Below are 27,396 nucleotides of genomic sequence, written 5' to 3'. Positions count from 1 at the left end.
GTACAAGACAATCCACCAGTTGGTCAGATTTTTCTTTATAAATTAATAAAGTCTCACATCTACTAGAGGGAATTAATCTTCAGGGGAATTTGTTAGAAGACAAGAAAGGTTCTGGGAGGTAGTTCAACCTATAAAACTAAATGACACATTCCAAACATTTACAATCCAAATATACAATTTCACATTATATAACAGGGAATAAGAAACTCTAAAATCTTGTTTTGATGATTAAGACCAAGGCTAATGCTATTTATTTCAAGGGTAATTTTACATAAACCTTCAAAATGAAGTTCATTTTAACTCTTAGTTAACATCCATGAGAAATTCGGAAGCCTTTTTCAGGAGGACCATACAATGGAAATTATGATTTTTACAGGAGTCTCATTCCACAACTTTTAAAAAGTTAGAATTACTCATAAATAAACATGTGAGAGGGCTTCCCTGGTGGCTCAGATGGTAAAGAATCTGTCTGCAATGCAAAAGACCCAGGATCTATCCCTGAGTTGGGAAGATACCCTGGAGAAGGGAATGACAACCCACTCCAGTATTCCTGCCTGGAGAATTCTATGGACAGATGAGCCTAATGAGCTACAATCCTTGGGGTCATAAAGACTCAGATATGACTGAGTGACTAACACAACAACATACGTGTGAGAGAAGCAGATTTTAATAAACTATTGTATTTACTAAGAAGTGAAATAAAAAAGATTTTGAAGATAATACAACATAATGAGGCAAAAGTCATTTTTACTTAAACCTGAGCTCAATATTTTATTGGAGTCAGTATAATAAATATTCAGGTAGTAGCAAAGATCTGAAAAAGAATATCTCACAAAAAAAGAAACATTAATTCCTATGCTTAAGTCCTGACAATCCAGTCTTAAAATGCTCAAAAATATAAATTCTTTACTGGACTGAAAAGTAAGCAGACTTGCTCAAAAGCATCCAAATTTTCAGAGGAACATACTTTTAATTTCTGAAGACTGTAAAAAAAAAATAAATACAGCCTTTATCTGACCCCAAAGAATACCCCTTTAATTTATAAAAAAAATTTCTTTCAAACTTACCCAAGTATAACAAATGTTTTGTTATTTCATTCAAAAAAAAGAAGGATATAAAATATTTCTGCTTGGAAAATTCAAAATACATGAACAAATGTGCCAAGTAAGAGTTAAGTTAGATGCTAAAATATTCTTAGTCTACATAGAAGAGCAAAATTAAGAGTTGGGGGAGGAACTCAGAAGCAAAAATCAAAACACTGCCTGACCCGAGTCCCCATCAACCGCGGAGGTGGCGCAGACAGAGAGTACAGACAACCTTCCCTGCCATTCAGGGGCCTCTCAGCCTGGCAAGCTCACCCTGTGCCTCATCCCTTTAGAAATAAATAAATAAGGAAACTAACAAACAAGGCTTTAAGATTTTTTTTTTTTAATGTGGGCCCTTTTTAAAGTCTTTATTGAATTTGTTACATCACTGCTCTTGCACAATGTTTTTGTTTTTTTGGCCATGAGGCATGTGGGGTCCCAGCTCCCTGACCAGGGATTGAACCTGCACGCCCTGCATTGGAGGCAAAATCTTAACCACTGGACCACCAGGGAAAAGTCCCGATAAGACTTTAAGATAAAATAATATCGGGGATACCATAGTTCATTACTGTGGCCCCTCCTTTTTTCCCCTTCACATTTCATTTTGCAGGAAATGAAAACTTGGTGTCTGTCAGTAGGAACAAGTAACAGGTAGAGACCCCAAATATATGTATAGACAGATCTGTCTTCAAGGCCAACTGATAAGGTCCAGGGTCTTTTCACACTCACTGTGTACTGGACAACGGCCACCTTGAAAACCCTGTGTTAATGTGGACTTGTCCTAACTCTCATCTCAAAAAAGAGTCACAAGGAGTGACTCCATCCAGAAACAGCCACTTGGAACAGTGGCGGGTGAGGGACACCCCAGAAGCAGCAACTTGCAACAGTGGGGTGGGGGGACACCCCACACTTACTTGTTTGTACTCCCACAGAAACTGCCCATCCTGGCCGAGAAGACTTTACTAACCATCAGCTGCGGAGGAGAACTGCAGGAACAGACAAAAGAACAGAGTAGGGAGAGATGGTTTGTCTGCTTGCTTTTATTTCTACTTTTTCTGAAGCTTTTATTCATTTCTGTATTTTATTTGACAAAGAATGAGACATGTATTTTTCAAATCCCTGTATCAATGGGGTGCCAAGATTTCTTTTTTCTAATTTTATCATTTTAAAATCCCAAGGATGTTAAAACCCCAGAAGAGAAACGGAGACATTTCTGGGGGCCGTTTTCCTTGGGAGCAAGTATTTCAGATGAACAAACTTCGCTTAGCCAGAATCTTTCAAAGTAGAAGTTTGTTTTCTCTCAGGTTACATTTCTCATCTGCCACATGGCACAGGAAGAACAGACAGAAGGTTGGACATGCAGGATCGGAAAAGGCTTTCTTTCATAAATCATGTAGCTTGTGCCTCAAGCAAGCTAAATTCTGTTCTGACATGCAGACAACGGACATATTCTTTAATGGAGTTGCATTTTGTTTTTTGCAGCAGCTTTATTCTAGACACCATTCCCTGGAAACAAAAATAAACTTGGCATTCATTCAATGACTTTTTAAAAAATAAGAAAAAAATGTACATCAGTAAAAGGAAAAAGTCATGACTAAAATTTTAATCTCAAAATGGAAAATTGATGAGATTTTGAAAGACTTAAAATATCTGAATAATTCTGACAGAAAGTGTTGCTACTATTAACCTGGCAGATAGTCAGAAGACCTTGGTATGCATTTTTCACTTACAGTACTTAGTTAAAGCTTAGGATTTTGTTCTGCTAAGCTGATTCAAGGTCAGAGCTATGTAGGAAACGTCTATTTTAACTGTTAAAGATGCATAAAAAATATCAAGTGCTAACAATATCAGATGACAGTCTAGTGTTTAACTATGTAAATTTTTTTAAGCACGTTTGAATTAAGAGTCAACATCCCCATACTGTTTCACACGTGGTGGCGGTGCCAGAACTCACCGTATATAGTGAATCTTCAGGGTGGAGCCTTGGTAGCTCATGGCGACTGAGCCGAACATCATCTCCCCGAGCATGTTGACATCAGAGGCGGGCCGTGTGTACTATCCGACGTGAAAGGAACCACCACAGCATCATGCACGGTGTGACAGAGAATAATGTTCAGCTTGTTGGTAATTAGGCCTGTTTCTCAAAGCAGCATCTGATAGCTTTACAACCTTAGTGATTGTAAAAATGGTGATTGCCTACTTTTTTCCCCAAATAATCACTAATGTTCATGATTTCTTCTTTACATATGATATCTTCACACAGGACCCAAGCATTTTACTGAAGCTCATTTTTTTTTTCTTTCTTTCTTTCTTTATTTTTTCAGTGGGTTTCATTTTTAATCTTTTTTATGAGACACAAAGGTTTTCCTCATCTCCATTTACAAAGGCTAAGTAGAAAGATTAGGTGATGGAATAGACAGGGTGACTGCTCTCTTGCTACTAAGAACACATCCTGGAAAGAAACACAGTCCAGGGTTATCCAACCAAAATTAACGCTGCTGAACAAAATGACCCTTTGGGGCAGGTGAGGTCCAAGAGATGATAGACAGTCTGATCCCCCTAAAGTTTTACAAAAAATATTTCTAAAATATCTGAACCCTTACCTCTGACCAGTCTTTCACGTCCCTTTTGCCAGCATGGAGGGTGGACAGCACTGCCTCCCCCCACAACTATTCACACAGCTCTAGTGATGGCCTCGCCTTCTCTGAAATCCAGTGGGCACTTCCCAGTTTGTTTTATTAAATGTCTCACAGTATCTGATGTGCTAATTGCTCTCCTTCTTAAATATCTGCTTTCCCGACTCATCCCCTGGACAGAACTGTTCCTTAGAGGGCCCCCTATCACTGCCCACGCCCATAACCACTGCTGCGATTCTGGTTCTTCCTGACATGTGGGAACCCCCACACCTTCATCTCTGGACTCCGACTTGCCTGGGGCTCTGGAAGCCAGCAGCCAAATGCCTTTACTCACATGGCACAAAATCTATATATTGTGAAATATGATGGTATGTGAGTGGATGCATTTGAATAAAAGATGCTCAGCTTCTACTGTAAATGTGGATGTGAGTGTCAACCAAACCAGGAGCACCCACATGGCCTGACCAAAACCAAACCACGACCTCCCATGACTCGGGCCACCAGCTAGATTCTTGGCTGCTTCGCTTTCTACTCAAGCAAAAACGTGGCATCACCCTTAACGCTCCCTTCTTTTAACTCAAAATCCACACACATACACATATATATTCACACACAGAAGGACACACACATACACCTACTTACACATATTTGCACAGAAGGAAAGAGAAACAGAAATGAATCCATCTAATTTAACAGGCTCCTACCAACCCCTTCTCTCTACACACAGACAGAACTGACAGGCTTTCACGTTCTTCATTAATAACTTTGACCCACCACCTCCATTTCTTAATCTGCTTTTTCTTGAAGCTCAAGGTCCACATGCGAACTGTGATTCTCAACTCACTGCTAATTTACTCTGCACTGTTATAACCACACACACACACTGCTCTGAGACCTGGGATTCTGTCAAACATGGGTGGACACGTGCAACCATCCTGGCTGTGAAGAGAACAACGTTCTATATGCCTGTGGCTGCTGGTACCTTCCCTGGGTTTGCTGTTCTAGCAACACGGTAGAAAAACTCACATGACTAGAAAAACAAAAATAAAAACTGACATATCCTCCACAAGTAGTACCCTTCTGCAAGTCATATTTATGAAACAACTTCCCTTATGCCTGGTTGGCCAATATCCTGCAATAACCCTTATCCTCTGCTTACACACACACACACACACAAACATAAAAATGCTACCAAACCTCTATTCTTCACACTCAACTTAGGTCTTGCCTTTCCATCTATAAGAAGCTTTCTTCCTTCTACTGGGAAGAGCAATTTTCTCAGGATGTCCACCCGCATCCCCAGACTCCTCAGAACTCTTCTGACAAAACTAGAAAACACGTGCATTAGCCCGGTTCTGACAACCAAACAAGCAAAACAGGAGGGTTCACCTCCTCTGCAATTCCTTCCTCATTTGGTCTGTGTTACCCTGGATGCCCCCTGCTCCACTTTTCTCTAGTTTTTATGTAGAGATAAAAGCTAAAGTGTGAGCACAGCACCGACCTAGAACACCTGAGACACATTCTTGGATCTGCAGTCTCCTATTGCACCATGATCCCCAAGGGGAAATGACAGTACGTGACTTCAGCCCTCGGGCTATTGCGCTCGCAGGGGCGGCTTTACCTGGTACTTGGGAAGCTGCTCCTTGGCATGTGGTAAAGATCCCCCTGAAGGGCCATGAGCAGCAGGGCCACCACCTCCTAGGCAGCTTTTGGCCGGCACTTTCGCAGGGAGGTCCTCCGTTCTCTGGGTGAAGAGGGAAAGGCAGTGTGAACACACCACCAGCAAGTGTACCAGGCTCCCCATACATGCTCGCTGGGGAGCCCTTACTTAAACTGCTCTGGAACTAAAGAGTAGCCCCTACTTGTCGCAACCAGAGAAAAGCCTGCATAGCATCAAAGACCCAGCACAGCCAAAAATATAATAAATAAAATTATTTTTAAAAAACCATTCTGTTTTATTATTATCATTATTTTTTTTGGAGGTATGGTGCAGATTGAGGGATCTGAGTTCCCCAACCAAGGACTGAACCCGGGCCCTTGCCATGAAAGCGCTGAGTCCTAACCACTGGACCACCAGGGGATTTCTCAAGAATATTCTCTTTAAATAATGCAGCGGTTATTGACGTTTCAATTCATACTTGAAAATCATTGATGAGACCTGACCTCTGTTTTGATTATTAGAGGATTTTGGAGTACTTTGTAGAGTCATAGACTAGAACACTGATGAGGATACAGTCCTTGACTCAAATTTAAATTTTCACCAGGCAAAAGGAATTAGGAAGGCAGAAGATTCATTTGGGAAGTCCGGGCATATGCTTTCATGACACACCCTCCTGCACTGCTTCAGAGAAAGTCACGCGGTCAGGCTTGTGAAAGATGAAGACAGAGCACTGAACAGGGGCTCCTATGACACCCAGCACGTGATGCACCCAGCCTCCAGAGGTCAGGGCTCGCAGGGCATGAGCTACACACATTTCCTACATGGAGTCCAGAGCTGGTTTCCATGACAGTGACACAGAGGAATAAAGATACACCTGTACTAACATTTCCCATTCTCCTGTGCCAAGACACACTCCCCGCTCCAGACACAGCCTGCCCCCTCTGTGAAGCGTGGTTTCTATCCTCAGTCTTATTTGCTTTTTGTGTGCAGCTCTGCTTGGACAACCATGAATGCAACTGCAGCTTATCTAATCTGCAACGTGACAGTCACACTGGTGGTCGAATGCAAATGCCTGCAGTCATGTGCCTGCTGCCAACTGCTGACGCTTGGTGCCTGCCGGTGGGGGGAAGGCTGAAGATGGGGAGGGGTGGAAGGGGAACAGGAAGCATGTGTCCCCAGTGGTCACGGGCAGGGCTGGAGGCCCAGGATGTGGGGTCCTCCTGAGCATATGCACACCCTTAGTGGTCTCTTCGGGTCTGCCCGCTGCTTCATGCCACTGAAGCCAGGAACATGGTCCCACAGCGACACATGACCCACACCCGTCTTGCATCACCAGGCCCTCCGGCAGAGCCACCCACGGGTAGTGATGGCACCCAGTCCAGTGAGCAGAGCCCAGACCGGACTTGTTCGGTAGCCTCAGACAGTTTCCAAGCCTACCCCGGCCCAGCTGCCTCTGTAATTATTAATAAATGAGCACTTTCTGGGACACTTCTGTTGCACACCCCAGGGTCATCACTGCCCCTACAGACACGATTCTGGTTCCTTTTGCCAACCAGTGAGATTTTTTTTCCCTTTACCTGTTACCACCATCAAGAGCCCAGGTGACAGAGTATAGATGTGCAAATATACCATCTGTGCAATGCCTTCAGGGAAATAGGAAACGATGCGGGAAATCAGCAGGAAACTGCATGCTGTCACCAAACAAAGAGCCAAGTACCAGCTCACCTGAACTTAGATACGAATCTACCATGAAAGCCTCAGGGAATCTTCTGAGAGACTTCTCATCCCCCAGTCCCCCACTTACCTAACACGCCTGACAACTACTGTAATGATTAGCTACCTGGCCAGCTTCCACGTGAGAGCACCATGGGATCTGCCCAGCTAATCTGCCTTTAACCATACACTTCCTTCCTGTAGAAATGACCTTATTGGAAGCAGGAAGAGATCTCAGCCCTGAAGAGATGGAGACTCTGACATAAACTATTCAGGTATTTAGCTGCACAGTCTCCAAAGGACCAGGATTCAGTCAATACAGGTAGCAGGTTACCGAACATGAAAAGAAGGAACAGGAGAGGATTTAATTTGTAGCCATCTGGATAACTGCTGAAAGGCGACAAGTCAGAAGTACACTGGACAGCCATCCTGGAGACTCACAGGGAGGACCAGACTCTGCTCCCATCAGACACGTTGCTCTACATTTCCCATTCTGGCTCCAAGGGATCAAGGGCTACTCTGCCCTCATTTTTACCACACCCAGATGCCCCATGCCTCATACCCCCACCATCACCACCTCCACCATTACCACCAACCTCACCATCATCATTACCAGTACCATCTCCCCCATGACCACCATCACCATCATCACCACCATCACCACTACCACCACAAACAACCCCACCATCATGACCACCACCATCCCCACCACGACAGCTATCTCCACCATCACCAGCATCACCATCACCATCTCCACCAGCACCACTACCACCACCATCACCACTACCACCATCACCACCATCACTCCATCATTACCACATCTTCACCATCACTACCACCACCACCATCTCCACCATCATCATCTCTATCATCATTACCATCTCCACCATCACCACCACCATCACCATCATCACCTCCATCACCACTACCACCACTCTGCCCTCCACTAAAAAAAGAAAATAAACAAACTTCCTTGGTCAAGCAGGCTTGAGACATAGACCCTTTTGTAGATGCAAGCCCTTTTGCTAGTACCCTGCAACCCTGTGGCGAGGAAAGCTCTCCACTCCTTTTATCCCAGTGCTAGGTATCACCTCTTACTGTCTATGGTAAATACCAGACCTTCTCTTCAGGCAAATGCTTCATGAATTTTAGAGTTCTTAGCTTTCTCATTATACAGCACATATTTGGCATGAAAAACCTATTGGATTGTGACTCACTTGCAAATTCACTTCTGTAACATCTATAGTAGCTGCTTAGCATCTGCATGATGACTGGCTAACGGTCTCACCTATGTGTATTAATAAGTACTCAACTGGGGTGGTCGAGGAACCTCGGCCCCTGTTTCTTCTGAATCACTAACGAGGCTGTATGACTCAGCCCAGCGAGCAGCTGCTGGACTGACCAGAGACGGTTAAAGCCCAGAAGCAAAAGAGGAAGCAAACCCACGTTTCCTACCTGAGCTGCCACCTCCTCCGCCGTGTGGACAGCTTTAGAATCAAACAGGACTTGTCTGCCTCTCCTGTCACAGTCCTGGGAAACGATCAGGCGAATCTCGTTCAGGTCCAGCTCTGAGCATGACCAACTGCGAATTAACAAGAGGGAAAGGAGCAGTGTGAGCGGCAACACTCAGGACGGTCCCGGGAAGACGAGTCTCCCAGCCTGCACGCACGTGCACACGGAAGATACCAGCTTCCGAGGCCTCGCAGACTGGGGGCACACAGACCTGGCTGCAGGCTCTGACAGCCAGTGCCCGTGACCAAGGCTGGGAGGGCTGCCGAGATAATACACCACTGGAGAGAAAGAGTCTCCTTCCAAAGCAACTCTGGGCACGTCCCTGGTGGTCCAGTGGATAAGAATCTGCCTGCCAGTGCAGGAGACACAGGTTCGATCCCTAGTCCAGGGAGATTCCACATGCCTTAAGGGCAACTAAGCCCGTGCGCCATACCTACTGAGCCTCAGTGCTGCGCACCTCCTGAAACCCGAACGCCCTAGAGTCCATGCTCTGAAACAAGAAGCCACTGCAAGAAGAAACCCGTGCACTGCAACTAGATCCAGCACAAACAAAAATACATACATAAAATTTTTTAAAAAAGCAAACTCTGCTCAAAGACGGCAGGCAGGAGTGGCACAGGTGTGTGGAGACAGCTGAACCAGATGCCTGGGTTCTGGGGGGCGGCACGGCCGAGGTAGGAGGGCCTGGAGTGTTCCCACCTCTGCACCATCAGGGGGGAATCTGGAAGCAGTCGGGAGAGCCCTCGGTCTTCCTCTCCCACCCACCCAGTCTCAGGCCAGACCAAGAGGAATTACACCACCTGGAACTTAGTCTTTTCTTCTGCCGTGGCTGGTTCTGACATGGAAGTTTGGAAAACCGAGTGCATTGCTGTGCAGAAGCTGAATTGCTGACAATGACAATCAGCCATAAAGGGAGCGTGTTTTTTCCTAAGCAAACCAAAAGCCACTGAGACAAAACTGTTCCAAACACAGGTTCGTTCTTCAGCCACAAGTGAAATCAGAACTCAAAGACTAAGAAAGGGCACTGCTTTGGGCTCTTCAGTTACAAGTATGTTAACCCGTTTGTTCAACACAGATCTGGGCACCTGCGGCCACTGTGCTCGAAGCCAGAGGTTGGGCAGCTGGTTAACTAAGCAGGGGTGATCGCTGCCCTCAGGGAGGACACGGTTCAGTGAGGAATACTGAGCGAGTCGTCATCTGTAAATGTGTAACTACAGATCATCCAAGTGCAAGACAGAAAAGGATGTGATAACACTCATATTTTCAGGTTTAAGAGATGGGGGAGGAGAAGGGAAGTCCCTAGGATTTAAAGAAGACAGAGCTGGAGAGGCAGGTGGGAGACAGCAGGCCAGCTCATCTCTGAGGACAGCGAGTGGCCAAGGCCAACAGGTCCCTAAACTCAGTCTACACTTTCGAGAGGTTGGTCCACGGCTAGAGGGGAAGCCGGGCTAGGGCAGATTAAAACTAGAAGCAGGAAGGCCAAGTAGAATTTATTCTAAGAGTTCAGGGCCTTCAAATGAAGGCTAGTGAGATGGCAACTGAGGCAGGGGGAAGGGGGGACGGATGCTGGTGGCAGGTACATCCAGAGGCAGAACCGACATGGTTCGGTGTGGACGGAGGCCAGCGGGGTGCCAGGTGCTGAGAGCATTGAGGTAAGAGGGTGGGGGACAGATGCAGAATTAGGGGGGCCTGATGGACAGACAAAGTACACTGTAAAACTAAGAGACGGTATGGCAGGGCCAAGTCAGACACACATGGTTTCAGATTCAAACTCTCTGAGATCCCACTGCTCCATCAGCATGAGAGTATTAACACCACGCTCACAAAGTCGAAGCAGGGATTATGCGAAAATGTTTCACACAGAGGCTGACACAGCTAAGTGCTCCAGAATGGCGGTAATTCCCTGAAGAACTGTTGATGTCCCGATATTTTAAGGACATAGCTACAGTGTCTGGTCCCCAACCATGAACTGCGCATCACTGGTCCTTTCCTTTTCAGATTCTGCTAATAATGAATACATGCTTTTGGGGGAGATTTGTTGTCTTAAATCACAGTCCCCAAAGCATCAAGTTCTGGTTGCATCTTCTCAACAGCCCACGCTCTAAGCTGCTAGGCCCAGCATCCTTCCTTCTAGTTTTCATACATCATGGCCAGTTTGTTTCAGAAAGCAATTGTCTCCCACTTTCAATCCAGGCCTGGCTCCCTGACCCCCATCTGGGCTGCACAGCTGGGGCCTGTTTTTTGCCATCATGAGCTGAGAGCCGACCTGAGGACCGGGTCACAGGAGGAAGAAGAGGGGAGTCGTCAGCCAGCCATTCCTGGGGAGCACAGCTCCTGGAGCCAGTTCTCTGTCACCCCAGCCCAACAACTCCCAGTGCCTGTAACTCAAACCACAACATTTTACACAAGATCATTATTAAAAACATCCTCTGCAATTACTAAAAACACAGCACACAGGCTGGAGTCATTAAAAGCAAAAATCGACAAAGATCTAATTGTCCTGTATTTTCTTGTTCAATCCATTTTGCCCCAAGAATATTTTGCCAAGACAGCATTATCATTTACAGAGGAACTTGTAAATTATCATTTACAACTTGCAAATTATCATTACAGAGCAACTTGTTCAGCCCTTATTTTTGAGGAGTAACACTGACTCAAATATCAAACTGAGGACAGCCCCTCTGGAAGAACTAAAATTTCATAAAGAGCTGTGTGGCTCAGCTGGTAAAGAATCCACCTGCAATGCAGGAGACCTGGTTTGATCCTTGGGTTGGGAAGATCCCCTGGAGAAGGGAAAGGCTACCGACTCTGGTATTCTGGCCCAGAGAATTCCATGGACTGTATAGTCCGCGGAGTGGTAAAGAGTCGGACAAGACTGAGCGACTTTCATTTTCACTATAATGCCCCATAAATGGTTTCATGCTACTTTTTAATTTAAAAAGATGAAAAGATATGGGAAGAAAAGATGTTTGTCAGATTATCCAAATTATTGACCCAAATACCTTAAAAAAGTTTTGTCTAAAATACGAGGAAAACTCTATTCTACTTTCACACAAATATTGTCACTGGTTTAACAGCTAATTTTAATTCTGACATTCCCCATCTCTGAACTTAGTACAGTAAGTCCCCTATATATGGACCTTCAAGATGCGAACTTTCAAAAGACGTGACTGTGCTTTCACATGTCCAGTCACGTAAGTGAGCTCACGTGTCTGGCGTACAGTGTCACCTGGCACGCATTCTCTGCAAGTGGTTGTGCTTCTGTGTGCCTTACTGTATGTACTGTATCGAGTTACAGTATATTTATTTCAAGCCCAGGACGTCCGCAGGCAGGCGTAAAACAGGAGTGAGGTAGCTGGTACTACTGTACTTTTCATGGTACTGTACTGTAAGATTAAAAATGTTTTATTTTCTATGTTTTTCATGTGTTTGTGTGAAAAAGTATTATAAACCTCTACGGTATATACACAGAACATATATTATTACAGTCCACTACACAGTCGATTGTGTTAGTTGGCTTACTTTGTTGGATTTATGAACAAATTGGACTTACGAACCTGCTCTTGGAACAGAACTCGTTCATGTATCGGTGACTTGCTGTAGAGGGAATGATAGCTGAGAGTCATCTGGGACAGGAAATGCAGGAGGTGAAATGGTATTTCAGAAGGAGGCCTGGGGTCACACTATGGCTCTGCATTCCCTGTCGTGAGGATGTGTGGAAACCTCCAGCACCCCGAGGGCTCCTCCCTGCCACCCTGGAGTTAGCTGTGACCACAACCCACACATATTCCCTGCATGCCCACACTCACTCCAGCCTCCAGTCATCATGCAGCCTCCAGGAGCATCAGCAGCAGCCCCTGGCACTTTGCTGAGGGCAACTCTCTGCAGGACTCAGGGGGTGAAAACAAGCCTTGGGCCCTTGCCTTAAAACATCTGTTTGGTACTTTAAAGGCACTGACTGATCAGAAACACCTTGTTTCTTGACTTTTGCTGAAAACAAGGGAGGAACAGTGCCCCTGGCATCAGGGAACACAGTAGTACTTGTCTGCTTAATGGTCACAGCTGTAAGACCTGAAGCACAAGAAAATAAGATGGTTTGTCTACCTTTTCCAACTGTAAAATTTAAACAAAAGGACTTCTATGAACACTTTTCACTTTGAGTATTCCAGGATGCGAAGATCTGCCTGGTTGGACCAGGTCTTATCTCTGGAACTGCTGATCAAGAGCGGGAGGTGAGTGACCAGAATCTCAATGACTCACCTGAAAGGTGACAAGCAGTAGTAGTTCAAATGGTTTTGAGTAGAGACAACAGAATTGTGTTTCCCCCCAAAGAGATGGCCAAATCCTAATTCCTGGTACCTGCGGATATAACCTTGTTTGGAAACAGTGTCTCTGTAGATGTCATTGAACTGAGGCCACCCTGGACCAGGCTGCGCCCTCATCCAATGACAGGTGTCCTCCTAGGAGGAGGAGAATCTGGACACAGACACAGAGAAGGTGGCTCTGTGATGATAGGACAGAGGTCCGAGCTGTGGTCACAAGCCCAGGAAGTCCAGGGATGCTGGCCCTCAGGGGGATGCGATAAAATAAGCAACGTCCCTGTTCTCAAGGAACTTGAAGAAGCAACCACGTGGGTAACCACAGAAAAGAAGAGGACCAGGCATGGCTCAGACAGCAGGAGAGGAACCAGGAGACAACCCGGAAGAGCCCGCGTCTGCACCAGGGAAGCAATGACGGGTGCAGATGGCCAGGAGGGGACATGGTCGTGAGCAGCGGTCTTCTCAGGCCAGGAGCAGGGCACACACACAGTCGAGAGGTACAGCATTCAAGTGTTGGGCGGCTGGAATGTTTCTCTTGCAAGAGGACCGTACAGACCCGGGACGTTTAGGACAGCCCGAGGAGGACCCTGACTGCCATGTCAAGGAACGAGCTGGCTTCAAAACCTGGGCTGAATGCCATTTCGACCTTCTGAGAAAGTGAAGAACACCATCAGACCCGTCTTAAGAGAGATCTAAAACTACCTGAGAAAACCACTTTTCGGGAACTGGAGAGGGGCCCCAACCGGCACACCAGGGTTTCCAGGAGTCAAGCCAGCAGGGACCAGGGTGGGAGGCGTCCGGTCTGCTGCAGCAATTTGTCCCCTGGGACCCCCAGCTTGGGCGTCTGATTCCTCCCCTGCATGTTTACAGGGACCAGGCTTGGAGGTGGGCTCAGTATGTCCCACAGTCTATGAGAAAAGGACACTTCGGAAACGCTCTGCCTCTGACTCTCACACGAAGAAAGAAAGATCATCAAAGAAAGTTCACAGGCAGAGTTGACAGAGCCGTCTTGTGATCTCAGAATGTGGATGTTTTAAGACTCAGGTATGTGGGGACTTCCCTGGGGCGCAATGGATAAGAATCCGCCTGCCAATGCAGAAGACAGGGATTCGATCCCTGGTCTGGAAAGATCCCCCATGCCTTGGAGCAATCAAGCCCATGCACCACGACTATTAAGCCTGTGATCTAGAGCCCAGGAGTCACAACTACTGAGCACGCGTGCCTAGAGCCTGTGCTCTGCAACAGGACAAGCCATTGCATTGAGTAGCCCATTAAACGCAATGAAGAACAGCCCCCCCTTGTTGCAACTAGTGAAAGCTCAAACAGCAACAAAGACCCAGCACAGCCAAAAATAAATGAATTTTTTTTTTAAAAAAAGAGTCAGGTATGATAGGGAACTTTAAATGGTTCAAAAAAAGGGAAAATGAAACTACGCAGAGCCAACAAAGCCGACCACGATGATAACAAAGGCTGGCAAACTCTGTCCATCCGCCCAGCAGCTCCGAGCACTGGGTGCTGGCTTGACCAGGTGCCATGAGAGACATCAGGAAGAGAAATCAACAAGATTGGTGCCCACCTCAAAACACAACCTGACAGGGGAGGGTCAACGTGCAAACCAATCAGTAAATGCTGCTGTCACAGGAATACAGACAAATCCCTAGAAGGAAGGGGAGGTTGAGTCCTCCTAGTAGGGGTGAGAAGTGGGTCCAAGTCACACATGACATGATGCCTGGGACATGGGTTACCCTTCAGGAAAGACTGAGCTCCCACCTAGTTTGGCCACTTTCACTGGAGGTGACTTTGGGAAAGCACTGACTCCAGAGCTAAGCCCTTCCAAAATGCAGCCCTCACCAGCCTCACAACGCTGTTGGGAAGATAGAGAATATGGACGAAAGTACTTGCACAACTGTAACCAAGAATCAAAAGTGCGTTCAGATACCCAGTCCTTTAGCTGAGTTCCTTAGGGCCAGATGTTTCAGAATTCAGACTTTTTTTTTTCAATTTTCAAAAGATGTTTATACCACATATTATATAACAACTTCTCCAGGGTCTGAGCTGTAATCAAACCCCAACATGAAACAAATCAACATTTCACCAGTCCAAGTGGTGACTATTTATGCCAAGTGGATTATCGAGAGATTATAAATAGTCTTATACATAGTTCAGGTGGGATCCAAAGGTTTTCTTCCGAGATCTCAGGATTCAGGGACTGTAGGATAAAAGGTTGTTGTCCAGTGTGATGCTTGCTATGCCTGAAGGCGGGTCACTAGTCCCCCCACAACACCCTGGATATGAGTGGTTCCGGCAGGCTGGCAGCTGGGGAGGCTGTCGGTGGCTGGGAGCATGGTTCCCGCCAAGACAGCACTATGAATGACTACGCCGGTCACAAGCTCAAACCACAGTCTTCACCAACTAGGTTCCCACAGCAATGACAGAATGTCATGAGTCATCATGCAGCCTACTTGGGACCTACAAACAGGGAACTATGAGACACAGAAGAGGAAAGACAAGCCCGTCCCTCCTTCCTGAGCTCAGGGTCACGTTGGATAGAACTCTGAAGCAGGTGGAGTCTGTGTGGTGCCCGCGGCACCGCCACCCACAGCCCCCAGCCTGGGCCATCTTGCATGGCCCCCAGGCGGGATGGAGCATCTGACCCCAGGCAGCCTCCTCAGCTTCAGCCTGGCAGCCCCTGTGGTGATGAGCTGCAGCCAGAATGACCTCTAAGCCCTCCAATTCTGACGCAAACCATCTACCTGGTGTGCAGTGTACAAGGTGTAACAGGTGTCCTCAGCTAGAGAGGACAAGAGAAAACAGAAAAGCCACCTTCGTGGACTGACCTTCATGTCTGCATGGCATCCTGGCCTTCCTTGATGGGCTCTGCACTGTGATGGAGAAGCAGGCTTCTCAGCACAAACACATCTCTAACCGACAGAATGGTCCAAAAATGTTGGCAAAATATGAAGGCGAAAAGTGCAAGTTCTCTAAAGGCTACAAGAGACGCCGAGTGGGCAGGAGTCACCGAGGGGCCCTGTTCCAGCCAGCATGCCGCCCGGCTGGCTTCCCAGATTCTGTTATTATTAACAGGGTCTTCTTTTTCTCCTGTTTAAAAACTTACAGAATCTCTAACTATGACTCATATTTTCCAAAAGGGTTCTTTTAATTCTTAAAAGAGCACTAATTCTTTTCTTGTATCTAGAAGCTACAAATTATCTGTAATTTTTTTTGGGGCGGGTGGGGAGAAGCTTTGTGACCCATCCCCAAGCATGCATTAATTCAGTATTTCCTGAGCTAATTCTTTCATGCTCTTGACAGCATAACCCAAATCATCAGCACGCATCTCTGTGTTCCAGGAGGGCTGAGATGTAACTTTCAGCTCTGCTCAGAGCTACCTTGCATCAACATGACTGCAAGTCTTTTTCTGAACGTAAGGTTTCCCATCCTCCCCACCACCCAGGGAAACTCTCTACTCATAACAGGTAGGTGAATGAATTTCAATCAGTCAAGACACAGCCTCACATATGAGTTATTCTACATCCATTTAACTTGCACACAGATAAGGAAATAATTCTTTTTCACTAGAGGCTTCTCGAGATCAATTTTTCTAGATTTTCACAGGTTGAAAGTATGACTCTCCGTAAGATCTTTTGTTTACAAAATGGGAAAGTCAAAATAAACAGAAGCTGTCCGTATTTTGGGGTATAAGATATTACACCTATTAAGAGATGGGTATAGGTGAGTAGGTGGGGGAGCAGTCGGCGAGTAGGGCTGAGAGCTGGGCTGCGGGGCAGAGGCCAAAATGAGGGAAAAGAGGGAGTGGGAAAGAGAGCGAGAGACATGGGGGGAGTGATGCTAACACACAGACTCACATACTCTTTGACCTAGATACCCCACTAGTAGGAATTAATCCTACAGATCAACTTGCATCGGTCCAAAATGGTCATGTACAAAAAGCGATGCACAGCAACACCATTCAGGGCAGCAAAGGACAAGAATAAAGCGTCCGCGTGGGATGGTACATCCCTACAATGGGGGCTACCCGGACACGACCCCGAACGGGGATGCTCCTCAGCCAGTGACATGGTATGCGTTAGGACATCCCTTTAACTGGAAAAAAGAAACATAGAGTACTGTGTATAGAATGCTGCCACGTGCATTTCTAAAAGGGATAAAACTCTGAATTTCACTGTATACCCGTAACACCTGTCTAGAAGATCTGTAACTGTGAGATTGGTGGTGTCTGGAGGAGGACGCTGGTGGTTGCCACAGAGAAGCAAGCGGGCCCCTCCCCACAGGACACGGTGAGAGCCCCCCATGTGAACACCACCCTATGCAGCAGTGTCGGGGCCACAGAGCAATGGGTCTGCAGACCCTGGGCTGGCAGCCTGGGCGCTCGCCCTCGCCCGCCTCCTGCCCGTGCGGCCCACCCTCCCTCTGTGCTCTCAGCATCCCCACCTTAGAATGGGGGTGGCAGTGGTACCCACCTCACGAGCGCTGTTTTGAGGGTTATCTCTGCTTATCACAGACCCAGGCAGGCTATGAGTGTGTGCAGGTAGGTGCTAAGACTTTGTGCTTGTTCAATATTTCACCATGACTGCACTCTCTCTTGAAAAATTAAAAATAATGAAACAGGAATATAACAGAAACACTCTTTCTTTTAAAACCTATCAAAGAGGGATTTCCCTGGTGGTCTAGTGGTTAAAGACTCCTCGCTTCCAATGCAGAGGACAAGGGTTCAATCCCTGGTTGGGGAACTAAGATCCCACATGCTGCATCGTGTGGCCAAAAAAAAAAAAAACAACCCATCAGAGAGTCTAGTATTGTCTTAAGACAAATAACCTCAATGACAGTGTGCTCTATAAAGCTTCTGGTAGCTGAAGCCCGAGGCAGTGGGTGGACTTCCACGGGGAGACCACCTTACTGAATTAGAAGCAGTCCAATTCCGTTTCAAATATGTTGTCCAGCCTTGTGTGTGTTCAGTTGCTCAGTCGTTCTCCCTTTTGTGACCCCATGGACTGCAGCCCAGCAGGCACCCCTGCCCATGGAATTTTCCAGCCAGGAATACTGGAGTGGGTAGCCATGCCCTCCTCCAAGGGATCTTCCAGACCCAGGGATCAAACCTGTGTCTCCTGCATTGCAGGCAGATTCTTTACCGCTGAGCCACTAGGGAAGCTCACTGTCTGGCCTTAGACAATGGCATTTACTGAGCTCCCTTCTCAGCATCCACAGACCACACTTTCCTGCCCCTTTCCACCCCTGCCTCCCCTGAGGACAGGACAGAGTTTCCAAGAAAGGAACACCCCCTCTCATTTATCAAACCCATTTACAGATTTCAGTTTGCTATCACTGTTCAGGACTGTATTGAATTAACGTATTAACGAACTGTCCTTTCATACTGCATAATCTTAGAGCCTAGAGATGCTGGTTCCAGAAGGCCTGAGGTCTGGGTGCAGACAGGGAGGCTGGTGATGAGAGCTGCACGGCACGTGAGAAATACCTGCCTAACCTCCTTCCAGAAGGTTCCTGAGCTGGCCTTCACAGGTGTCCTTCACAGGCGTCCCATGTTCTGTTTTACACAAGAGTTAGGAGACCGGAATAAGGTTGGAACCAGTAAGTGGCAGAGATGGGACCCAAACCAGTGTCTCCTGACCCCAAACTGTGCTCCTCCAATGCTGCTGGGTCATCAGCTCCACATCACGAGCAAACAACTCGGGGTCATGTGCTCTGCACCCTAAAACCTCCCTCTGTATTTCCGTCTGAGAGTAAAAATGCACTATGTTTGAAAAATAAAAAATGCTGATGATACAGTGTTAGGACTGAAAAACAGAACACAGGGTTATGTGTAGAGTACGATCTCAATTATGTAGAAAAATGTGATCAAGCATTTTTTTAAAAAAAGTTCACACACACACACACAAAATCAGCAGCTCAATATCACAAAGGATTCATCTCCCTAACATATAAAGACTAGTCAGAGATCAATGACGATTTGCAAACCAATGGAAAGGTGGGCAACCGGTACAGACAGTTTACAGAAAAACAAAAACAATATGGTCTTTAAACATAGGAAAAGATGCTAATTCTCACTCTTGGAAAGAAAAAAGCAAATTAAAAAAAACAAACAAACCCAAAGGTAAGACACCCCACACAAGAGGTGCAGGCGGAGGTCCAAATCGGTGCAACCACAGATGGAGGGTAACTAATCACAGCTCTCAGGGTCCCCAGTGTTTATAACCTTGGACCCCCGACTCCACTTTTGGACTAAACAGACACTAATGTGTGATTGCAGTGTGTCTGATAAAAGCAGAAGACTGGAAACGAGTGGAGAGGACATGGATGGGGCAAATTAAACCCCTTGCTCTCCATCCACCCCACGGAACACCAGCAGCTGCCACAGACGGTGGGTGTGTGCCCACAGCCGAATCCACAGGGCAGGCCTGGATCCTGGGACAGGCAGGCCGCCCTCTGTGGGGGAAGGAAGGATACATATTGGCTTACTTCCACACAGAAGAAATGTAAAAGGATATAGTTTACGCAAATTGAATTTTTAAAATGTATGAAGAGGAGCGATGGTTCTGAGCTCTGAAGGCAAGAATATTCTCACAAGAATATTCAGTTCTCCCAGGGAAGGAGTGAGGTTGGTTCATCAGAAGAGGGATTTTGCTCCACTGATTCTGAAAGGGAGTTCCTGACCTTAGGGTCCACTCCCGGCTGTGGACAGGTATGGGGTGAAGCAGACAATTGAGACCAGGAGCTGCCCCCACACCTCCTAAGCTTGGAGATAGTTGATGAGCTGGCCTCGAAATGGCTGGGTGGGGAAGACAAGCCTCGCAAAAGACAGCATTGGCGTACTGTCCTAGAGAGACCGGTAGTTGGTACCTGAGGCCAGAACGTGCAAGAATGCTGCAGGACGGCCCTGAGTGAGGAAGGGCTCATGGTTCATGCCTGTTGCCACGCGTTCTCTATGACCCCACGACAGTGGTGGGGAACCCTGAGCCATGTGGCCAAAGGGGCTGGAAATAAGGGCCTCTGCCACTTCTCACCCACTTGCCTGCTCCAAGTGGACACCCAGAACCTTTGCCTACTGTTCCTGGCATCTAAAGTACCCTTTCTTCATTAAAAAAAAAGTCCATATAAAAACTAGTCCAGCAATCTTTATAACAGCTCTAGTCATGAGAGCCAAAACCATTCCATCACTGAACAAACTTCAGCTTCAAAGTGAAAGTGTTAGCTGCTCAGTAGTGTTCAACTCTGTGTGACCCCATGGACTGTAGCCCACTAGGCTCCTCTATCCATGGAACTCTCCACGCAAGAATAATGGAGTGGGTTGCCATGACCTCCTCCAGGAGATCTTCTCGATTCAGGGATCAAACCCGGGTCTCCAGCACTGTAAGCAGACTCTTTACCACCTGAGTCACCACGGAAGCCCATGATCAATAAACTATGATCCAGCACCAAAAAGGGATGAAGTGCCATTACATGCCAGAACGCAGGTGAATCTTGAAAATAGGTAAATGAAAGAAGATAACCACGGAGCATCATATGTTGTATGATGCTGTTTAAAGAAAATGTCCAGAAATAGGCAAATCTATAGAGACAGTAAATTCATCATTGATTAGAACCATTTGTAGGGAGACTAGAGGATGATAGCTAACTTTGGTGGGTGGTCGCTTTTAAAGTTAATGAAAATGTTCTGAAGCTGATGTGGTGAGGACTTTACAACTCTGTGGACACAGCAAATTCACTGAGGTACAGAAAGACTTCAGATGGGTGGGAATTATACTTCGATAATATGACTGGAGACATATTAATACGTCTTTTTTTTCCTGAAAATTATTGACTGGAGACATATCAACATGTTTTTAGAGAGTGATACAATTATAATCACTGTGAAAGGTGTGTGAAAGATGTTAGAGCTTAAAAGTGATCAAGTGCTCATAATGCAACTAACGTTTGTTGTTCTTATTCATATTTTGTTCTGTTAGGTTTTTGTTCCAACCTTGTGTATACTGTACACACAAGCTTTATTATGTAAAATTTTCAAAAATGACACATCATAAACTTTTAAGTGAAGAATTTTTCAGTGAATTTTATGCAGGTACTTTCTCTGACCGAGTGACATATAACTAGTGTCTCAGGAGATGACAGCTCTTCAGAATATAGTTTTGATTCAGATGATTTAAATATTAGACTAACAAAATGACAAAAAACCTTAGTGATTGATTCTGATACTGAAGGTGAACATGAAACTCATGATGCTAGAGACTTTACAGGTGTGTCAGTAAAGACTTCACAGTGTATAACTGTTGAATTTAATAACTCGCAAAGTGTTAGTGACATAACAGAATTAATTTTTGGCTGTCCAAAATAAAAATCTTTGGCCATAGGCATTAGTTTCTGCAAAAATCCCCTGGTCAGTAATGAGTTAAAAGAAAATGAGATTCTGTTTCCCCCTCGCCACCTCCAAGAATGGGGCGCAGTGGGGATGCCAGGCACTGCTGGTGAGCAAGGAGACAGGACACCCACTCTGGAGAACATCGAATAAAACAAGAGTCATTAAGTCCTAAAACCTAAACTCCACTCTTCTGCAGGCACTCACCCTACGAAATTAATGCCAGCGTGCAGACAGGGACATGGTGATACATTCATTACAGCATTGATTATAATAGTAAAATTTGTAAAAAAAAAAAAAAAATGAAATGCTCATGAATAGGCTAACAGATACATAAACTGTAGCCTATTCAGAGAACGGAATGCTATACTGAAGTCAGAATTAACAAAGTAGAGCTACATGGATTGATACAAATGAATCTCAAAAACATCCAGCTGTAAAAACAAACAAACAAACATCCAGCTGTATAAAAAAAGAAGCTCTGAAATAATATGTACAGTATGATATCCATTTTATAATGTTAAATACATGTAACCCAGTATTATTTATAGATACATCATAGCCAGTAATAGGCTTATAGGTGGCGCTACTGGTAAAGAATCTGCCTGTCAATGCAGGAGACACGAGACACTGGTTCGATCCCCTGGTTGGGAAGATTCCCAAGAGGAGGAAATGGCAACCCACTCCAGTATTCCTGCCTGGAAAATTCCATGGAGAAAGGAGTCTGGCCGGCTACAGTCCATGGGATCACAAAGTGCTGGACACAACTGAGCAACTGAGCACCACAGCCAGTAAATAACAGATACGCAGAAGAATAAGAACCATCATGTTCAAACGGCAGTTACCTCTGGAAGGAAGAGAGGGAGGCGGGGCCGCAGGAAGGAGGATACAGGAAGCATCACCTGCTTCCCTAACGGTCTGGTTCTTTAAAAAAAAATTATATATGTGAAGCAAAAGTGGCAAAATGTTAAGATTTAAGAAAACTGGGTCACGGGTTACACATATGGTTAATATAGCATAGTCTGTACTTTCTGTATGATTGAAGTGTTTCATAAGAAAATGAAAGTGGAAAAGGGTTTTTTAAATGAGGAAAAAAGAATTTGTAAGAAACTAATAAAATCAATTACTTGAATGAGATGGAAAAGAAAAAAAAGAGGTGGGGAGCAACAAGTTTCAGATAGATATTTTTCTTTTGAACCAAGTGGATATACAATCTCTGAAGATATATGGATAAAATGCTTTTCAAAACGTTAAGGAAGGGACGTCCCTGGCAGTCCAGTGGGCTAAGACTCCGTGCTCCTAATGCAGGGGCCTGGCTTCCACCCTGGTCAAGAACTAGATCCCACATGCCGCAACTAAGAGTTTTTAGGCCACAACTGAAGATTCCCTGTGCCGCTACTAGGACCCGAGTAGCCAAATAAATAGACGTTTAAATAAACAGGAGAGGAATGAATGGTGAAAACAGCAGCAACAACAACAAAAGTTAAGGAAAAAACTCTTATTCATATGTTCTAAGAAGCGATTTAACCTACACAAGATGTTAGGATTGGGGGTCTCCGTATCTCTGCCTCAAGTTTCCAAGTAGAGGACAATTTCAACGAGAGGTCACTTCTGACTGCTTTGTCTGTCCACTGCTCCTCTCAGGGGAGAGGAATCAATTCTGATGGACAATTTTCCTTCCCTCTGTGGCAACCACCCGCCTGCAGAGCACTTCCTGACCTGGTCCTCAGCTCCTGGCATCAGGTAGGCAGGGACTGTCCTGTGGACCGAGGCCCGGGGTGTCCCAGGATCCGGAGGACCAGGCGGGTGGGCGGCCCGGACTCTGAGGTCAACAGTCCACGGCCCCTGTTGCCACACACGACACTGTTTCCCACTTACCTAACCAATTTCTATCTCTCAATTTTCAAATTCTGTTGGGGAAGGAAAATGGGTCTCCTTCAAATTTCCTACCAGGAACATCTCCAAGGAAAATTCTCTCACAAGGAAACCGTCAGAAATTCGAACAAAGATAGGTTGTTCTCTGCATTGTAACAGTCAAAAACTAAAAATATTAAATATCCATTATAGGACACACCCAAAGTGTTTGAGGTCATCCGTTCAAGATACTTAAAAAGTCATTAAAAACTGTCTTAAAAACATTTTAATGACATAGTGAAAGTGTCATGGTATAACACTGAGTCAAAAAACAGATTATACATACATACAATACACATATATGGTTCAGTTAATACAATGCAGCTTATATCCACCTACCAAAAAGGACTGCAAGAAAATAAATAAAATTATTAATAGTAGTAAAAATCTGTATGACAGCACTCTTGGTAAGTTGGGTTTTCATTTTTATACTTGCTTGCATTTCCTAAATGCTTTGTAATAAATTGTATTATTTTGATAATCAGAAAAAATATTTAAGAAAAATATTAAAAGTTTAGTAACATTATAAAAGAATGGAGGCATTTATAAAGAAAAGGAGAAAGCAGCTAGCCTGACATGAATGCAGTCATGCTCTGTTAAATTTTAATATTTCATACACTGACAATTAAGTGGAATTTAAAAATAAAAAAAACAGTCTCATTTATATCAGCCCCCAAAAGAAATTCTTAGGTATAAATCTAATACAATACCTATAAGATTTATAGGAGGAGAACTACAAAACTCTTAAAAAAAAGAACTCAAAGGAGTTGTTTTCTAGATATCAACAAGCTGATTCTGAAGTTTACACGGAGAGGCAGAGGACCCAGAACAGCCAACATGACATTGAAGGGGAAGACCAATGTCAGAGGAATGACACTACCTGACTTGAAGTCTTACTGCAGGCACAGTAAACAGGACAGTGTGGTCCTGGTGAAAGAGCAGACAAACAGATGGATAAAGAACAGACCCAGAGTCGCACACACTCAACCGACCTTTCACAAAGGAACAAAGGCAACACGACGGAGAACAGGCAGTCTTTCCACAAGTGGCACCAAACAAGTGGACATCCATACGTCAAAGAAAGGATCTCCACACAGCCCTTTAACCCTTTGCAAAATTTTAACTCAAAATAGATCAGAGACTCAAAATGCCAAATTATAAAACTCCTAGAAGAAAACACAGGAGAAAATCTAGATGATCTTGAGCACCGTGTTGACAGCACAAAGGCACAAGCCATGAAAGGAATAGGTGAGAAGCTGGACCTCATCAAGTTTAAAAACTCTGTCCCATGAGGGACAACAAGAGAAGAAAACAGGCTTCAGACTGCGGGAAAACATTTGCAAAAGACAATACTGATAAAGGACTAGTATCCATAATATACCCGCAACTCATAAAACTCAAAATGAGAAAACAAACAACCCAATTTAAAAACTGGCAAAAGACCTGAATAGACAGAGAACAAAAGACATAAGTGTATGAAAAATATGCTCCACATCGTATGTCATTAGAGAAATACACATTGAAACAACGAGACAGCACCACACACCTATTAGAGTGGCTGAGAGCCAAAACACTGAAAAACAGCAAATGCTAAGAGGACGTGGAGCAACAGGAACTGTCACTCATCGCGGGTGGGAATGCAAAATGGTATAGCCAGTCCAGAAGCTGGTGGTTTCTTACAACAAAACAAACTCTTACCTTACAACCCAGGAAGTACACGCCTTGATATTTACCCAAAGGAATAAACATAGCCACAGAAAAACCGGCATGTGGATTTTACAGCAGCTTTAGTCATCCCACTGTCAAAATGTGGAAGCAACCAACACATCCTTCAGTAGGTGGATGGATAAACTGTGTCCATCCAGACAGCAGAACATTACTCAGCACTAAAAACAAATGAGCTATCAAGCCATGGAAAGACATGGAGGAAAGTAGGAAATACAAATTACTAAGTGAAAGAAGCCAATCTGAAAAAGCAATGTACTGTTATGATTCCAACCAAAGGACACTCTAGAAAACAGATTATGCTGCTGCTGCGTCACTTCAGTCGTGTCCGACTCTGTGCGACCCCATAGACGGCAGCCTACCAGGCTCCTCTGTCCCTGGGATTCTCCAGGCAAGAATACTGGAATGGGTTGCCATTTCCTTCTCCAATGCATGAAAGTGAAAAGTGAAAGTGAAGTCGGTCAGTCGTGTCCGACTCGTTGCGACCCCATGGACTGCAGCCTACCAGGCTCCGTCCGTGGGAGTTTCCAGGCAAGAGTACTGGAGTGGGTTGCCATTGCCTTCTCTGACAAAAGAGACTATAGAGACGGAGCTTTTCAGCTCAGTGGCTGCCAGAGTTAGGGGTTGGTAATGGGTGACAGGAATAGGTAGAGCACAGAGGACTTTCAGGGCAGTGAGACTGCTCTGTATGAAACTATACTGATGGGTTGTTACAGTCATTGTTTAGTCACTAAGCGTGTCTGACTCTTTGCAACCCCATGGACTATCGCCCACCAGGTTCCTCTGTCCTAGGCAAGAATGCTGGAGTGGGTTGCCATTTCCTTCTCCAGGGGATCTTCCTGACCCTGGGATTGAACCCACATCTCCTGTGTTGGCAGGCGGATTCTTTACCACTGAGCCACCAGGGAAGCATATGGATGGGTACACGTCCTTATACAATTGTCCAAACCCACAGGACGAACAGCGCCAAGAGCGAACCTCAAATGTAAGGCACAGTTTGGGGAGAGGATGATATGTCAATTGCAGGCTCCTCAGCTGTAACACACATACAACCCTGGTGTCAGATGCTGACAGCAGGGGAGGTGTGAGTGCGGGGCAGGGAGGAGACGGGGGCTCTGTCCTTCAGGCTTTTCAGTAAACCTAAAACTGCTCTGAAACACAGTCTATCTTTAAAAAAAAAAAATCAGTGTTCAATGGAACTTCAAAATGTAGGACCTTTGAGTAACAAGGACCGGTTTTAAACTTTGCTACAGGATTATTCTCTGAGGACCATTTACTCTACTAGAGAATCTCCTGTGACGATGAGAACCAAGGACACGTTATTTGAGTGTTGGATGCAGTCACTGAAGGTCTCTGTCCCTGCTCAGCAGAAGTGCAGGCCACCTCCCCTGGGGCCTGTCCCTGCTCGGCAGCAGCCCCCAGTCCTACACCAGCTGTCGTAAAAGCAGTTGACACTGAGTCAGTAGTCACTGCCTGGAGAGAACAATGGTTAGATACAAAGAAGAGAGGCTCCAATGGCAGGAATGTTTGTTATCAAGCAAAGGCCAGTGGGCAAGACTCTGGGGGACGGGCAGTCCCCACCTCCCGCCCACACCATGTGCTCAGCTGCAGCCTGGACCACCCGCACACCTCCGCCCATTCATCTCCCCACAGAGAACCGCAGGCCATCTGCATCCCTCGGGCATCACTGTTTAGGGTGCACACCACGCATGTTCCTGCCTTGGGATCTCTGTACTCACTCCTCCCACTGCTGAGAACATGCTTCCTCAAATACCCACACAGCTTGCTCTCCAGGTAAAAAAAAAAGACCGCTGAGATCATTCTGATTCCCGTGGTTGCCAAGGGATGTCCTCACATCTGCCTGACATTTCTGGGTCCCACTGGTCCCTGACAGACAATCAGGATGCTGCAGCTGGAGGGGACCCAGACACCCCAGGCTGCAGACCTGACTCATCACTAGAGCCACCCCAGAAAATCTCTGTGTTCCTTTTTAGTAAACAAAGCTTCCCTAGCTCCACTTCCAGGACTTTGGTCCAGTGGCTCTGAAGTGAGGCTCAGGAACCTGCATTTTTAAAAACTCATCTGTGGAAAATCAATCACCTGATCCACCACTTTAATTTCTTTTAGAAGAGAAAATAGAAACAGAGAGGAGGCGACAATCCCAAAGACACAGTGGGTTTCAGGGGCGACGAGCCCTGAGATCGTGAGATCAAGGCAGAGAAGATCCCAGCTCACAGGTGCTCGCCTTAAATGTGGGGCCACAGTCTACGTTCTCACGTCAGGGAAGATTAAAAAAAAAATCACTAAGTGGGGAAAGTAGCTGAGGCTCTACCAAGATTTTGGTTTTTTAATTTTTTTCTTTTGCTTACCTTTGGGGAGGGTGAGAAATGAAGATGAAAGAAAATGTTATACATAGAAAAAAAAAAAGACAGCATTCTAATTC

The 27,396-nt window shown here is 45.5% G+C and overlaps 1 protein-coding gene across 8 annotated transcripts in view; it reads right to left on the bottom strand.

Moving 5' to 3' along the window:
• Positions 1-27,396, bottom strand: part of FNIP2 (folliculin interacting protein 2) — a 123,912-nt gene that overhangs the window by 55,226 nt on the left and 41,290 nt on the right. For 6 of the 8 annotated variants that reach the window (XM_043902301.1, XM_043902307.1, XM_043902304.1 and 3 more), the window contains exons 2-5: positions 8,550-8,676; positions 5,343-5,465; positions 3,040-3,140; positions 2,000-2,071 (exon numbers count right to left, since the gene is read on the bottom strand). In XM_043902301.1, the coding sequence (XP_043758236.1) occupies positions 2,000-2,071; positions 3,040-3,140; positions 5,343-5,465; positions 8,550-8,676 (423 nt within the window). The remainder of the gene's footprint in view (positions 1-1,999; positions 2,072-3,039; positions 3,141-5,342; positions 5,466-8,549; positions 8,677-27,396) is intronic. The other 2 variants (XM_043902302.1, XM_043902306.1) reach the window with 2 other exon arrangements.

Source organism: Cervus elaphus, chromosome 5, assembly GCF_910594005.1.
Source record: "Cervus elaphus chromosome 5, mCerEla1.1, whole genome shotgun sequence".
Taxonomy (NCBI): Eukaryota; Metazoa; Chordata; class Mammalia; order Artiodactyla; family Cervidae; genus Cervus; species Cervus elaphus.
This window is presented reverse-complemented; position numbering and strand designations above follow the sequence as displayed.